The sequence below is a fragment of the Paramisgurnus dabryanus genome, chromosome 12 (assembly GCF_030506205.2).
Source record: "Paramisgurnus dabryanus chromosome 12, PD_genome_1.1, whole genome shotgun sequence".
Lineage (NCBI taxonomy): Eukaryota > Metazoa > Chordata > Actinopteri > Cypriniformes > Cobitidae > Paramisgurnus > Paramisgurnus dabryanus.
In genome coordinates, this window is record NC_133348.1 from 13,894,936 (window position 1) to 13,910,868 (window position 15,933).

Below are 15,933 nucleotides of genomic sequence, written 5' to 3' on the forward strand. Positions count from 1 at the left end.
GACATGTCTCCGTGTGGATCCTGCGAAGGCTAGACCATCTCATTTCGGTTCTCTTCGTGGACTTCGGAGGACCGAGTGATCGCCTTCTGAGGTCGCGTCCTTAGAAGGTCGCAGCGTTTAAAATTGGGACACAGACTGCAGTTTTCCATAAAATTATTAAATATACAGCCTGCCTGTCGTTTATTTATTTATTTTTTAAATTATTTTATTAATTTATTTATAAAATTGATGTTGTTTGTATAGCTCACATTTAACATTAAAATGAATAACACTCAACAAATATCATTTAAAATGTTTTATTACGTTAATGCAAGTGCAATTTTACTGATTTTAATGTAATCCAGGACTGATTTTTAAATACTGTGATTGTTTTGACTGCCACCCAGCTGTATCAGGCCTGAAGCTGTTTTGGTGCACTTCTCCATGGCCAGAAACTTGTCCAGCATCTGTGAAACATCTGGAGGTACGTCATGAGGAGATCTGTACTTCCTCACAGCTGTACCCAGGTATGAGAGAAGCTCACAGCCTGCCTCAAACTCCTGAAGTTTTCTTTTGTACTTTTCTCGAATGTAGTCTGGGTTACTGCTGTTAAATGCTGTGAGGGCGGAAAGGTAAAAAGAAAAATTAAGATCAACCATTGGAAAGTTATTGTCCTTAATTGAAATGATCTTATTTTGAATTATTATTAGTTGGGCACACTTTGGGGTTTATTTTAAATATTTAGCCTGATAAATAATATCCTCTCATCCCAAGCCATTCTAAAAAATAAATAAATACATATGACACCTTTCAGGTAAAAGGCCAGATGCAGTAAAGCAGATCTCTTCACACTGAGAAAGGGAAACTTTGGTTTGAGTTTACCCACTGCAGTCATGGCTTTGATGACTGATATCGCCACACTCTACAAAAACAAAAAAAAAACATTTACAAGTAAAAAGAATATTTAGAACTAAACTAACTTAAGGGGTTAAATAAACAAATGTCACCTTAATTATGAGATCAGTACTAAAATTTCCAACCCAGGTCAAAAGGATTTATCATAAACAACACTTAAAGAAAAAAATAAGTACATACTGTACCATGTTAATTGAATATATAATTAAAATGGCAGACTGTTAGATTTGGTGCTCTCTCACTTGTTCCAAATAGCCTTGGATGGGTAGAGATGTTAGTAAGACTGGATCTTCCAGGGGAGGAAGTTTATGTGGAAGTTTCAGATCCCAATAAATCTCTGGTAACCTAAAAACAGTTCTTCTGTGAATTGCCTGTGCTTTTGGTCATATTACATGATGTTTCTACTACTATACTATCTTTATCTTTTTATTTTTTATGAATACTGATTATGTTAATTAATAAAACATACAAAAGATCTTCTGTATATACTGTACATTTTTATGTATTATTTTATATATGCTCCGAGCATGATCAACATATTAAAATACACAGCAGATGTAGTTAAACTTCATGCAACGAACACAAAAAACAAGCCAATTGGGACTCCCTCAAAGCCAAATTATTTCTACTCACCGAAGAAACTCCTCCTGTTTCTTTTCATTCTCTAAAATAAAGATCTTATTTCTATACTCAACAGCATACTCCATTTTTCCACGCACCAAGGCCTCATATCTAGGTGTAAAGAAAAACATTCACTTGCATTCGTAAGCTTTTGGCTTAAGCTTATGGAAATAATTTACTACATATAATTTTTTTTTACCTTTCTTGTCCATCCAGATAAGTCACAGGGCAAAAACCCTTCATCTCCACTTGTTGAGGGAATCGACTCTTCACCTGACCTGCATTCAGCTTATGAGGCAGCAGGGAAGGAGGCGGCAGTGGGTGAGGACAACCAGGAGCCACAAACTGTTCTGGGGACTCTAGAAATCTCTTTCATGAATCAGTAAAGAAGAGGTAGTGAGTTGAAGTGATGCATAAACTTTTTTTCAACTGTTGGACTATCAAACACTTTACCTCTAGAAATTCTCTGCTGGCCATTTTGTAGAAGTGTCCCCTAAACTCTGCTGCCAATTCCAGTGAGGTATTATGGGAACAATCCACCAGATGACGATGGAGAGCCAAGCTAACAGGGCAGTACTGCCCAAACTCACCCAGTCGAGACTGAAGCTCTTGTGGGGTAATGCACAGTCTGTATATACAGGCTGCCTGGCCTGACAGGAACACAATAGTAAGTAAGAGAATTTTACCATATTGATGTTAGGTTAGTTTAAATTTCATGCATAATAATGGATTGTCAAATGGTGTAATTTGTACCACAGACATACATAAATGCTTCATTAACCACTTTGATCTATTGCTGTGATATCCCAATGAGTCCACCATATTGGGTAGGTCAAGAATGCCCTATAAACCCATAGAAGTAAATGGGGGAGCTGCAGTTTTCTGGATAAAAGCACAATTACCTATACATTTCTCTAAAAAACAGTTCATGACTCCTGTATGTTTTTAAGACTCAGCCTCCACAATATGGTGCTCGCCATTGGTATACGATTCATCAGCCAGGATCTATGTATGACTATGATTTGCACTCTCACCTGTGTGAATCTGTTCCAGGTAAGCACGAATGTGTCTCATGCTAATGCGAACCTCATCTAGGACTCTCTCCCACACCCACCACTTGCTCTTGCGAGCGTCAATGGGAATCCAGTTGTGATACTTCTGTTGGAAGTGAAGTCTGACCGCTTCAGCCTCCTGCATGAAGCAAGAATTGCGAGCGTTTAGGATTTGTGGGCTGTCGTGTGTTGGGTAGGGCCTGATGAAGAAAGAGAATCTTACTACTCACTTAAAATCGAAATTTGAGCATCAAATAATGTAATATGCCAAAATTTGATGTGAGGAATATGGATGTGAGGCACATTTGTAAGATTATGGTGATTACATTTATAAAGTTCTGTAAATAATTGTGCAGGTCTGACCTGTCGTTTTTCTCTCTGTCTCTCAGCCCTCTCCTCAGCACCTCCGCCGTGTCCACCTGCAGTTCAATCACCAACATAGGAATAATGCTGCACGACTCCATTAACTCAGCCTGGTGCTTGGTGACAGGAAAGCCATCCAACACAAATCTGAGAGGACCAAACACATTTTGGTTGTAGGTTTCTCAATGACCCACTCCTCTTAAACATTTAATTACTCTGTGTGTGGTGTAAAATAGTAAAAATTGTTCCCTACCCACGAGTACTGCAGACCGGGCTCATCAGTGCCACCTCAAGGCACTGGATGGCCAGAGTATCAGGTACGGTCAGGCCTTGGTTCAAATGATTCACCACTTGCTGACTCAGTTCAGTTCTGGCCTGGTTTTTCAGCACTGTACGTATCGCATCCCCAATGGAAAGGCGAACTAGACCGAACTTACTTTCAAACATCCGCGCCACTGAGAACACAAAAACACATTTCTTGAATCTATAAATACACCTTTTTTTGCATAACCAGTGTACTGCATTTCATTGTTTGACAATGGGTTTGAAATATGACCTGTGGTTTTCCCTGCTTTGGATGAGCCGATAACAACCAATCTGATTGGCAGGGAAGGACTGGGCTTTGGTTGCCGGAGGTATTTGATTGGATTAAGGATAAAGGTGTTGCGTGTCTCCTTGGAGGCAAAGAAGTAGATGAACTGATGCAAGATGACGGGGAAAGTGTTGGAAGGACCATGAAGAGGCTGGATAAAATCTCCTTCCCCATACTACAAAAAATAAAAGCAAGTAGTCTTTAGTGCATGAGGGCAAAGAAGCCGATTTGAGCTTAAGTAAAAATGTATATGTGATATTTTCCTGTGATGTATTTTGCAATATCTATCTACAGTATGCAAAGACATGATTTTATATTCACAAAATCAGTAAAAACAGATCAGCATTACCGAAACAGGATCCCAATACCCAAAGGCACTGGGATATTTGAAGGAAGAGTAAAGGAGTCTTCGGGCAAGACTGTAGTTGATTGGCTGGCACTTCAGAAGTAGAGAGTCTCTATTTACAACCAGAGGTTTGATTCCCTGGAGAAGCTGGTACCTTACAATTCTGGGCAAGCGGCCTGTGTTTATATCCAGATGGGGGATTTGGTTCTCTGTAAGAAATTCCTACAACAATAAAACATATTCATTTACTATCTCCAGGAGTAATGATATTCAACTGAAAAGGTGATACTCATGCACAAGAATTTGCTTGTAATATGACCTTTTAACATGAGGCAAGCCTCCATCTTTACCATCATACTGGAGAGGTTGTTGTTATCCTTCTCAAACCTCTGGCTGATCTCTGTCTCCAGCCTTTCTTCTGCATTGGCTTCTGTTTCCTCTTCCTCTACCTCATCCTCTACAGGAGGAAACTCCTCCAACAGCATGGCCTCAATCTCTTTCAATTCCTGCTCCTCTTCGTCAATCTCCTCTCCTTCTTCTTGCAAACCCTCTTCCTCCTCATCCTCCTGATGGAACAAAATCTCCAATCAGAACAGTCTTCCATAAAGTCATTCAACAAAACAAGACAGAACAGACACAGTATGATCAGTGACCTCTTCTTTGGGAGGCGTTTGGAGATCGAGTCTTGAGCTTGAAGTTTTAGGAGAATGTTCAGCCATAAGCTCAGCTCTTCTCTTGGTGATGGCCTTGTCCTGTAGTTGGACACAGACCAGTGCACGCACATTCATTAGAAACTAAATATTAGTTGTAGCTCATAAGTTTCAATCTTCACTTTAAAATGATCATTTGGATTTTACAACTAAAAGTCTCTTTAACTCTCACCCTGAGCTCGTGCCTCATCTTTGCAACCAAAGCCAGCTGTTCTCGCCTGCGGTCTCGCCTCTCTCTCCAGCACGTGAGCCGTCCAGGCAGAAGACGGCGCACCAAGTCAGCCACCTCAACTGACATCACTACCACTTCATCTGGAAACAAGTGGTGCTCCGCCATGAAGGACACCTCCTCCTGGTTTTGAGGAAATCCCTCTAGAATAAACCCTGTGGACCTGCGATAGATAAGTTGAAAGCTACACACACTAAAGTTGCACAGATGTTTGGTGAACTCTATGATGAACTCATTTACTTGTAAGGTTCCTGATTCCACCATTGTAATAAAACCATTTCAAGTATCTCTGGTGGAAGAGGATCTCCATCCTGCAGGTATGCTTTTATGGCCTCCTCATCATCAGTCAATCCTGGACTTTCCTACAAACACCATTACATAAAGTAAATTGCCAACAAATAATGCAATTAAACAAAAATCAAATTCTTGCCCCCCTTACCTTTCCATCAGCATCATCAGATGCAATCTCCTCATGACCAGGCTTGTCTTCTGGGTCAGGAAGGGGTACTGTACTCTGAGTCTGAGCTTCCAGCAGGACCTTGAGATCCTCCGGAGGTTCCTCAGGGAGATCGGGATCATCTGCATATGAGACATGTTTCTGGGTCTTTCGTAGGATCATCTCCTGGAGCCGCTCTCTGAACTGGATGTAGAAAACACCCAGCTGCTTTGCAAGCCATTTCCCATGGGTGGTCTTCCCAGAGCCCCTCACTCCTAGCATGAAAACCCGTGGCGCAGGTGGCTGGAAGCACACATGGAGAAAGATGTTTTATACAGATGATACGTAATAATAAGGTCATGAATTCTCAATTATAATCCTACCTTTAGTTGTTCTACGTTTGAAGTGTAGAGTTCAGGGTTTTGGATGAACTTGTCTTGTGCCACTGTGCTGGATAAATAATAGACTTTCTCTCTGTACTTGGCAGTGAATTCATCCAGACACGGGTGTAGTGTGCCCCTCTCTTTCAGCACCACTGGACAAAAATGCTTAGTGTCTCCCAGTTGCCTCTTGAAGGTGACCTCCTCCTGAGACCATCAGAAACACAAGAGTGCTTTTTTAATTGTCGGCTTAACATGCACTAATTCCATTATGCTGGATTTCATAGGCAGGGTCATAAATGAGTATCATAAAGTAAATATTGATCTCATGAAAATGACTATGCTACATGTGAGGATTGCTGCTTTAATGATATTCATGATGACCTCAGATTCGTCTTCTTCCTCTTCCTCCTCATCATCTTTTGGTGTCTCAGCCTGTGCCAACGCTTTTATATTTTCTTCCTCTGCTTCCAGGTCTTCACTAGACACCTTAGTGGCCGTGTACTTAAATGGGCCTAAGAGAGAACGAAATTGAGAACAATAGGTTAGAATATATGATGAGTAAAAAAGAGACCCATCAGGATAGACAGTCTGCTCCACGTACTCTTCATATGGTGAACCATCTCTTTGAGGATGTCCTGAGGGGTTTTGTTGGTGATGTCCAGTACGGCATAGCTGCAGGTGATAGCGTGCTCCATGCTTTCCCAGTCCTTTAAAAACTGCTTCAGCTGCAAACTAAAGGCATCCATCTCTGGACTTTCAGGATAACCCTTTTCCCACACCATTGGCAGCACCACCTCTGTATACCCGGACACATGCAGACATGCACACACACCAGAAGTCAGGAAATCAAAAGTGGCAATACAGAAAAGGGAAAGGGGTGTGGATTTATTATAGGAGTACAGGAGTACATACCATCATCATTTAATGTAACTGAAACTTTGGCTTCATCATCAGACTTATCTGTAAATACATACAGTAAGGTATTCATCATAACTTGTTTAGGAACACAATCACACAGTTTAAAAATTATAACAGATGTCAAAGTTTTTGATAAAGTTAAGTAGAGCTGCAAATATTCAATGGGACCACAACCATTCGGAGCTTTATGCTGCCCATGCTGTAGTCAAGTTGGCCTCTAGAGGTTTAATAACTGTTAACACACCTGTTATTATGTGAGATGTTAGGGAAATACCATCAGACTCCTCAAATACAGGATCGAGTTTGGATTGAGTCTCAGTCTGTGAAGCATTCTTTGTATCCTCAATGTGTTTCCTAAAAAACATAACCACAACAATCTCGCCTCCAATATAGACTGTACTACTTTCCATTGCTTACGTAGATGACATAATAAGAATGCAGTACATGTCTTAAAAGTGTAGTGATTTTTTTCTCCACAGGTGTTTACTTGTCTCCAGACTCACAATGTCTCAGTGCTGTCTTGTATCCTCTGCAGTTTCTGTTCTTCTTGTAGACGAGCCAGCACAGCCCCATCCACCTCTTTTTTGTTCTTTTCATACATCCTGGTTAGCACTGTCCTTCCTTTTAACAACAAGTGACCATTACAACAACATGGACATTGTGCCTAACCTATGCTAAGCCTATACTTAAGTTAGTATGCATGCACATAATACATTTTTCTCTAACCTTCTTCATTATTGTCTTTCAGACAGAATAAGACGTCAGGCATTACAGCACCGTGTATCTCCTCAATGGTGAGCAGCTGTGATCTGGAGGGGTTGTCCAGTATCCAACCTCTTTTAAATTCACCATCCTCATCTTCAGCATCAATCTAACAACCCACAAACATGAACTCACAGGTATTCTAAAACACAAATAATGACTAATGGGATGTTTTTGTGACATATAAGTAGTTTCTTGATAATCTACCTCTCTTATGAGCTTCTCCAGGGCCTCCAAACAGAGCTCGGGTGGAGCTGTTGCTAAAGATTGTTCTGCCTCCTTCATAGCTTCTTTCACAAGAGCTTGAACATCTGGGTGATCTTGTGTCACCTCTATGACTGTAAAAATAACACGTTTCAAACTAGTGTAGAAATAGACCCCTTTAAGGTTTGTAAACATTGAATGACTCTCGGGTGCGCGCGCAGCATGGGGTCAAACTGTTCATACCATTTAGGCTTTCTAGTTTAATCTAACAGGGCTAAAAAAATGATGACTTACCTCAAATGAAATGAGCACTACAAACACAAGCATCTTTGATATTTGCATTGTCCCAGTCTGCACGTTAATTGCTTGCAGCCGCAGATATGTATTTTTTTGTTTTTGAGATTCTGCAGGAATCGCCGAAACTTAACAGAAGACCTGATGCGACTTTCACAGCCCAAGACGTAAATAGGCATTTTTGACGATACCGAATAATAAGCAACTCAATCTGCTGTAATGACTTTTCTGACCCCGACATGCGCAGTGGGAACCGCCTGTGACGTGAACCGTGCAGGGGTCTATATTATCATCTATTATTGCCTAGAACTAAAGTTGTTTACTAGGAGTACTAGATCACAATCATTGTAACAAAATCATGAGCTAAACAAACACTGATATTATTATTCTATCACACAAAACTGTATATGATCAAAGCTTTGAATAGAGCCCTGAATTAAACCCTGAAGTGTTTATTAGAATTTGCCAATGCAAAAGCCAAGACCTTGCTTATCAATGTTATTCAAAACATTCCACTTTATTTGTTTAGTACATTTTATTCAAACCTGATGTATGTGTAGCCTCCAGCTCCATCCTGGCCCTGACCCTGTCCAGGGCTGTGATTGTGGCATTGTGACGTGCTTTGTCCAACATGTCCTGTCTGAACATAGCCTGGGTTCTTTCTAGCAGAGTGTCTACATCTACCACTACAGCCCCATAATGCTTTGCTAGCAGAGCAGACATTGTACTCTTTCCTGAGCATAGTGGCCCGATTACAGACACCCTGCATGGCAGGTGGGGCATGGGCGGCAGTAGGTATCGCCGAGGGTTTGTCTTGAACTTTTGCAAAGCTTCCTGAGACGAAAGGATGTAGATCTTATCCATGAAGCTAATAGGGAGTAAAAAGTTACATATTTGTTTATTAACATTCACTAACATTAAGATTTTTAATCTATTACTGTTCACTAACCCAACAGAGAACTCAGGTCTGCCCTTGATCATCCTGCCCTCTTTGAGAGCCACAGGACAAGTGGATGACCATTGACTCCTTCGCCAATGAAAGCCTGGTGCGACAATCTTACTGTAGGACAGGGTCTGTAACAGCCCCTCCTATAAGAGACGAGTAATACAATTTTAAATTAAGATTTCTCTGCATCAATCAGTTCGGAATAAGAGAGGTGTAGTATCTGACCATGTCCATTTGATCTGCTAGCTCCGCCTCCTCCATTGATATCAAAGATACAGGTGCAGCTGCACGTCTCACAGCCATGGACTCCAATCGATACATCACTGACTATGGGCAATAAACATGCAAGGGCAATAAAACAAAAAATCTAAATTATGTTATTTGAATGATGAGTGAGGTGAATTTCAAGACAGCTTTAAATGTTAAGCAGTACAGCTTTAAAGGTGCAGTGTGTAATTTTTAGAAGGCTCTCTTGACAGAAATGCAAAATAATATACAAAACGATATAATCAGGGGTGTATAAAGACCTTTTTATAATGAACCGTTATGTGTTTATTACCTTAGAATGACTCATTTTTATCTACATACACAGAGGGTCCCCTTACGTGGAAGTCGCCATTTTGTGACGCCATGTCTCTACAGAAGCCCTTAACGTACAAACATTTTTACTAAGTTGTCTGCGACGATGACATGTTTTTCCGGTGGCGGCTAACGTAGCTTCTCTATGCGTTTCAAAAGCAAGGGGTGAGCAGTGGGAGCCGTTGGTTGCAATTCGCAACCTCACCACTAGATGCTGCTAAAATGTACACGCTGCACCTTTAATAGAGTTCACCCACCTCAAAGAGCTCCTCTTGGTCTTCGTTTCCATTCAGCTCAATTAAGTATGGGGGGTTATGTTCTGCCATGTAATCCTACACATCAAACATAAGTAAAACAATATATTGTTAACTAAATAACACAAACCTATCTGTGACATCCAGACAAAAGTCTCATAATCTATATAAGAGGTTAGGAGCATAAAGTTTGATTTCACCTTTGACATTGTCTTAATTAGTCAACATTAAATATATTAAGGTTATATTTTAATAGAATGTTCTTGTTTTTACATAAAATCATAAGAACAAAAAATTATTTTACTGGGTTTTCACAGATTGGATCACAAATACTCTTTCAGTAATAGGGTGTATGTAGTTGTGCCATAAGTGTTCTTACCTCTAGAGGTCTAAGTATGTTGTTTTTATAAAGCGAAATCCTGCTATTGACATTCTCCGGGTAATTCACTCTCACTAGATTGTTGATCATATCTTTGTCTAGCTCCACCGCTTCCATCTTAAATAGATACATATAATTTAGGTACTTATTAATAAAGTTAACCCATATGTGCCATTAAAATTTACCAGTGCTGAATTTATTCAAGAAACATACATGTGAAACTTATGGGTTTATCTATAAATATTTTTATATGCATGTGGGAAACATTTTAATCCAAAACTTACACCATGACCTTAGTATTTATTGCTAGCATTATGTGTTACAAGTTGAGCTAGAGTTTAATAGCAACAACACATTGAACTCAATTAACACTTTTGTACTACCTCTTCATCCAGCTCATCTGGTTCCTCATCTTCCTCTACTTTGTTGCTTTTCCTGGGTGATTCTTTCGTTACAGCGTTCAACTTCTCACTCTGAAACACACGGCCTGTCTCGGGATGTTGAAGCTCACCTGACAGTCTTTGAATCAGGTCATTGTCTGCACACTGCACGCAGACACAAACATAACCATGCATGCATTTGCTATTGACGACTTATCATATCAACAATAATGTAATGGCTGCTAATAGATTAAAAACTGTGTGTAACCAGATATCTTAAGAAAGTTTCTTTAAATTCAGCTGAGAACAGATCACTTAGTATTCAAGCATTAAGATTATGAAAAAATAAAGGTCACCTTGATGTTAATGATGAAGTCCGGTGGCATTCTTAGGTTTTTAATCAGATCTATTTGCTCTTGTATTTTTAGGTACTCCTCTGAGATTGATGGTAAACAAGCCAGGACATAACCTGTTCAACCACCATATATAAGCAGATTTCAAAACACGGCATGTAAACTAAAACCAAATAGTTATACATAATTATGTAATTATGCTCTTATTATCTTCAATGAATTATCAGTCACACCCTTACCATAATGTTGTATATCAGGTGACTTGAGACGGTCAGCAATTAACTTGACCATTATCTCCGCTGGAACAGTTTTTCCTTCAGACAGAATCTTGAAGAGCTGAAATGACAAGATAGGTCTTTTATCTGCTATTTCTGTTGTGAACACGTTTCAAAACATATTGGGGACATTTTACAAGATTTTTTTAAGATGTAAAATAAATCTTTGGTGTCCCCAGAGTATGTATGTGAAGTTTTAGTTCAAAATATCATATAGATTTTATTGCATTTTGAAGGTGTGTGAGCAAAAATGTGAAGTTTTTGGGTGTGTCCTTTTAAATGCAACTCTCTGACTTAAATGGCAGTGCCGTGGTTGGATAGTGCAAATTAAAGGGTGGTATTATCCCCTTCTGACATCACAAGGGGAGCCAAATTTCAATTACCTATTTTTCGACATGCTTGCAGAGAAGGGTTAACCAAAACTAAGTTACTGGGCAGATCTTTTTCACATTTTCTAGGTTGATAGAGGCACTGGGGACCCAAATATAGGACTTAAACATGGAAAAAGTCAAATTTTCATGATATGTCCCCTTTAAAAAACAACCGCAATACACACCTGGATACCTTGTTCTGTTTTATCTCTAATGTGGCTGTTGAGAAGATCTGTATCTAAAAAGGGGGACAAACTTAAAAAGTCAGAAAGTTCATATTATCTACTAATGGCAATCTTGTAAGATACCTGACCAAAGTTACCATCAATGAGGATACAGTTCCAAGTCATGGATAATTTTCGGGCAAGAGTAGATTTGCCAACACCCTATAAACAATACAAATAACCACACAATCAACGCATTTTATATACAAATTATTGTTTTTGCATGTTATGTTTGATAGATAAGCTGGAGACTCACTGGTTTTCCAATGATAATAAAACATGTTGGTTTGGAGAGCAGAATCTCTCTCTCTGCTTCGTCCTCCAATAGTTTATCCACTAAAGGGAAGGTGGATGCGTTGGCTGACATTGTTGACGAGGCGTCTGTTACTCAGAGCTGTTTGTTTACATCCATTAACAAGCTTGCCAAACTATTACGCTCAGTAACCATTTTCTGGCATAAAGACATTTGGTTATACGGTTAAATTATAGTTTATTTTACTCAATTATGTGTTTAGTGACCACATGCCGAACGATATAACTAACGTTATATTTACGTTAGCGTAAGTGTTTGTGCAGCGATATGATTATTTACAACTGTCTGTCAAATCAAATACATTTTTCTTAATTTATTTAAATCATGTATACGTCCACAAACATCACAATTATCTTTATTTTTATTTTATACTTACTTTTATACTAACTGCAGCAACAGACTGTAATCTCCATCTCTTATCGCACTTCATGTGTTGAACATCGGCATGGCAACCACCCGACAACAATATGGTCAGGCAGTAAACGGACTTCTAAATTATAATATACTTATTTATTTTTTATTTTTATCATGTGTTGCCTCAAATTATTTAAACAGGGTTTTATAAGATCTGTGCAGAATCATTTTATTGCCAACATACATTATTTTTAAACTTTTAACTTGGCTCGCTTTAACGTTCTACCACCAGAGGTCAGTGTTGAGTTTCTGCTGCTGACGCCAATAAACTCTGACCAGACCATTTACTCTAAGTGCTATTTAAAGTACATACACAACACATTAAACACGTAACGACCAATTGTAGAAATAAAGAAATATTTAGTATTTGAAGTGATTAAAAAAAAACTAAGAGTGAGTTGGCGCAATTTCTTTCTGCTCTTCTAGTAGGCCAAGCCCTGGGGACACTTTTCTGAGCCAAATTTCTTCCTCGTTCCTCAGAGGTCTGCATGCGTGAAGTGGGTGTTTCCTGAGTACTACCTCTGGCATATATCATATTCAATCATATTAAACACAACCTTTGACATAAAAAGAACCAGTTTTAGACATGAGGCACATTTTATGTGTTTTATAATTTTTTCCTCTATCAGTAGGCTTACAATCAAGGACTGACTTACTGATAAAGGACAATCATGTGCCTGGTAGCTAGATCATCCAGCACTCTGATCTTCTGTGGTGTCATGCGGCCTTATAAATCACAAACCGTGTCAGCTGTTTTCCATTTACACAACACTACTGGATCTCTGTCTGGTCCTTATAGAGAATATATGAAATTAATTCTGAAATAGTAGAAAAAAATAAATAGCCTATGTAAACACAGAGGTAGGATAATTTTTTTTATAATTCATATAGCCCACTGTAAACATTTATTAATTTATTATTCACTAGACGTGTATTTTTTTAACCCAAAAAGCAATTGCTTTTATAGTGAAAGTGAAGAAACTATGATTTTTGGTAAATTAATTAAATACAACAATTAGGCTATGGTTGGTTATTGTATTGAGACCATACATTTTTAGTTACTATATGGTTTCACAAATACCATTAAGCACGGTTAAACCATTGTTAATTTTCGTAATGCTACTTATAAGGTAAGTTCATACAATATTTGGTAATGACTACGTAATAACGCCCATAATTACAGTCTAATATAGAATAATTATATAATATAGATTATCTAATATAATATAATTATCTAATATAGAGCCTACTCGTGCCATCAAATAGGAAGAAATGTAAAAATACATGTATGTAATCGGCTAAATATATCTAGTCTGTATGGTGTTGTATTTAGAGAGTGACGGTAGACAAGTTAAAGCGATGGCTTAGATAAGATCCCAAGAATTCCAGTGGCCGCAGGGGAGGGACACGCACTGCAACAAAGAATCACACTGACTGGCAGTGGCAATAAGGGACACCATTAATAGTCAAATCTGTGCTTGTCGTATACAATTCAGATCTCATTTTCACGCTTGTTGACTGAGGCAGATCACACTCGAGAAGATCAACCGTGGGTTTCTTAACAGGTCCTGACACGGAAGGTGCTTTTCATTGTAACTTTGAACCGCAGCGGGAAATACACACTTGCTTCCTGCTGGCGTGGGTCGCAACCTTTGATTCTGAGGGAAGACGCCGTCATGTATTTGGGAACAACTTTATAATTCTGTTGTATTGGCGTCTGAGCAACTCATTCAGTGAGTTCCTGAGAGTTTTGATGTGCCTGTCGCACTGAATTACGACAGGCAGTGACAAGCTTGTTTTGGGATTTTGAAGTCTGATGTCTACCGGGAGCTGCTGCAATGTCGACTGGAGCAGAAAAGATATTAGAAAAGCGGGTCACGAAGTTGGAGACATTGATCAAGGATCAACGATCACCTCTGAATCTCGAGAGTTTGCTGGTAAGGGTTTGAGTTGTCATGATATTAGTAGCCTATGCGACACAAAAGTGTTGGTTAAGCAACAGGAAATCTGATTTTACCTCACTGCAACGCAACAAAAATCATTAACAACCTCACGAAAATACACTATGTTTTTTTGTGGTAAAAGTGTAGTAACCATGTTTTTTTGGTGTAATGATTACTACCAGCAAAACCATGGTGTAACAATGGTTTTTGAAAACCATGCTTATCAAAAGCATGGTTATTTTGTGTTAACTTGATTAATTATCATGTTCATTTTCGTAAGGGAACGCGCAACAAATATCACTACAAAAATTTTAATAGGCATTAAAGGTTATAACAGAATTGTATTGGTTTTAATGGAAACTATAATGGTATCTGTTGGTTTCTACTACTAATATTATTGGGTTCATTGGTTAGGTGTTATCTGCCAGGTAATCAGACCACTATTAAATCATAAAACGACCAAAAACGAAACATAGAATTTTTTTGGGTTTATTTCAGGAGTGATTTATGATATTGTTTGTCTCATGATATTATGAAATTGTTTATCACATATATGGATGAATACAAGTAGGCCTACAGCATGTTTACCTCTTGTAGCTACTACTAAACATTAATATGTTTACATTACCTGTATGGTCATTTTAAGTGGTGTTATGTTTTTATATTTCTTAATAAGATCTCCCAGCTTTACGTTTTATTAATGTTCTCAGTTTACACACATACACACGGGTAGGGATTCATACACAAACAGGCTTTACGACACAAATCCAAGCACATTACTTGTTGAGAGTTTAAACAAATAAGTGCATGTTTGTTCCGGAAGATTATGAGGGCTCTGTGTCTTATCTTCTCTTATTGTTTTGTGAACACACCCTCCTCCACAGTATGGGGTTGTAATTTCATTAACCTGTTGCCAAAAATAAAGCATGCTATATGTCTGTACACTTGTATTTTGTCCACGCCTGAAGCCTCAGGCTTCTCACTCCATTAGATGGCAAGACGTGTATTACAAAATATTGAAGGTATTTAGATCATTCATTCTGATTGGTTAAAGGTGGAACGTGAGGACCTGCCGAGCAAGCCCTACGGGGTAAAAAGCGACATTGAGGAGTGAAGTCACTTACCTTATTTCCCAGCATCCCCCTCTGCAAAAAAACCCTCATTCCAGAATGGCTTGCATATTTTAGCGAAAGTTGGCACTCCCCACATTCTTTGGTTGTTTATTCTCAAAGCAGGGTTCTTAAAATAGGCCCAAATTGTTTGCCTATAATTAATTAGTGTCCAAAGCTATTTAAAGCACACTTGTTAAATAAAACTGGTTGGGTTCCAGTTATACTTTATAAACTCAACCTCATGCCATCCAAGTTGTATATGACTTTCTTTCTTCAGCTGAATGCCGTTGGCAATATATCAAATTATATCCGGACTCTTCCAAGCTTTTCCAGAAGCATATGCGTCCATCATTAAGGAATTCAAATGGCTCAAATATGTCTTCTGAAATGAAACAATTCATTTGCAAAAGAAAACAATTTATTTTTTGTATCTTAGTGATCAATGAATATGCTGCATATTATTATAAACATACAACTCAGCGTTTATACATATAAATCAATGTTGAATCTAATTTGTTCTTGGATCGTGTGACTAGCTGTCACATGCATATTTCATCACAAGAAGAAAATAAGTTATACACACTTT

General features: G+C 38.6%; 2 protein-coding genes across 7 annotated transcripts in view; one reads left to right on the plus strand and one right to left on the minus strand.

Annotated features, from left to right (window-relative positions):
* Positions 1-308: 308 nt before the first annotated feature.
* Positions 309-12,673, minus strand: ak9 (adenylate kinase 9). The gene is made up of 36 exons (XM_073816302.1): positions 12,255-12,673; positions 11,822-12,016; positions 11,664-11,727; positions 11,527-11,579; positions 10,935-11,031; positions 10,699-10,811; positions 10,346-10,507; positions 9,963-10,079; positions 9,587-9,661; positions 8,976-9,077; positions 8,754-8,893; positions 8,350-8,672; positions 7,514-7,644; positions 7,271-7,415; positions 7,048-7,165; positions 6,789-6,898; positions 6,539-6,586; positions 6,228-6,422; positions 6,008-6,138; positions 5,627-5,830; positions 5,247-5,546; positions 5,048-5,169; positions 4,751-4,970; positions 4,522-4,620; positions 4,219-4,434; positions 3,872-4,090; positions 3,487-3,697; positions 3,184-3,385; positions 2,931-3,077; positions 2,550-2,767; positions 1,969-2,165; positions 1,715-1,884; positions 1,528-1,626; positions 1,137-1,239; positions 787-901; positions 309-595 (listed from the first exon to the last, which is right to left on the minus strand). The coding sequence occupies exons 2-36, from the start codon at positions 11,930-11,932 to the stop codon at positions 354-356; spliced, it is 5,319 nt and encodes a 1,772-aa protein (XP_073672403.1). The 5' UTR covers positions 11,933-12,016; positions 12,255-12,673; the 3' UTR covers positions 309-353.
* A 972-nt stretch (positions 12,674-13,645) lies between these two features.
* rock2b (rho-associated, coiled-coil containing protein kinase 2b) overlaps positions 13,646-15,933 on the plus strand; it is a 47,770-nt gene continuing 45,482 nt past the window's right edge. For all 6 annotated transcript variants that reach the window (XM_065268211.2, XM_065268208.2, XM_065268212.2 and 3 more), the window contains exon 1: positions 13,646-14,229. In XM_065268211.2, the coding sequence (XP_065124283.1) occupies positions 14,131-14,229 (99 nt within the window). In that variant the 5' untranslated portion in view covers positions 13,646-14,130. The remainder of the gene's footprint in view (positions 14,230-15,933) is intronic.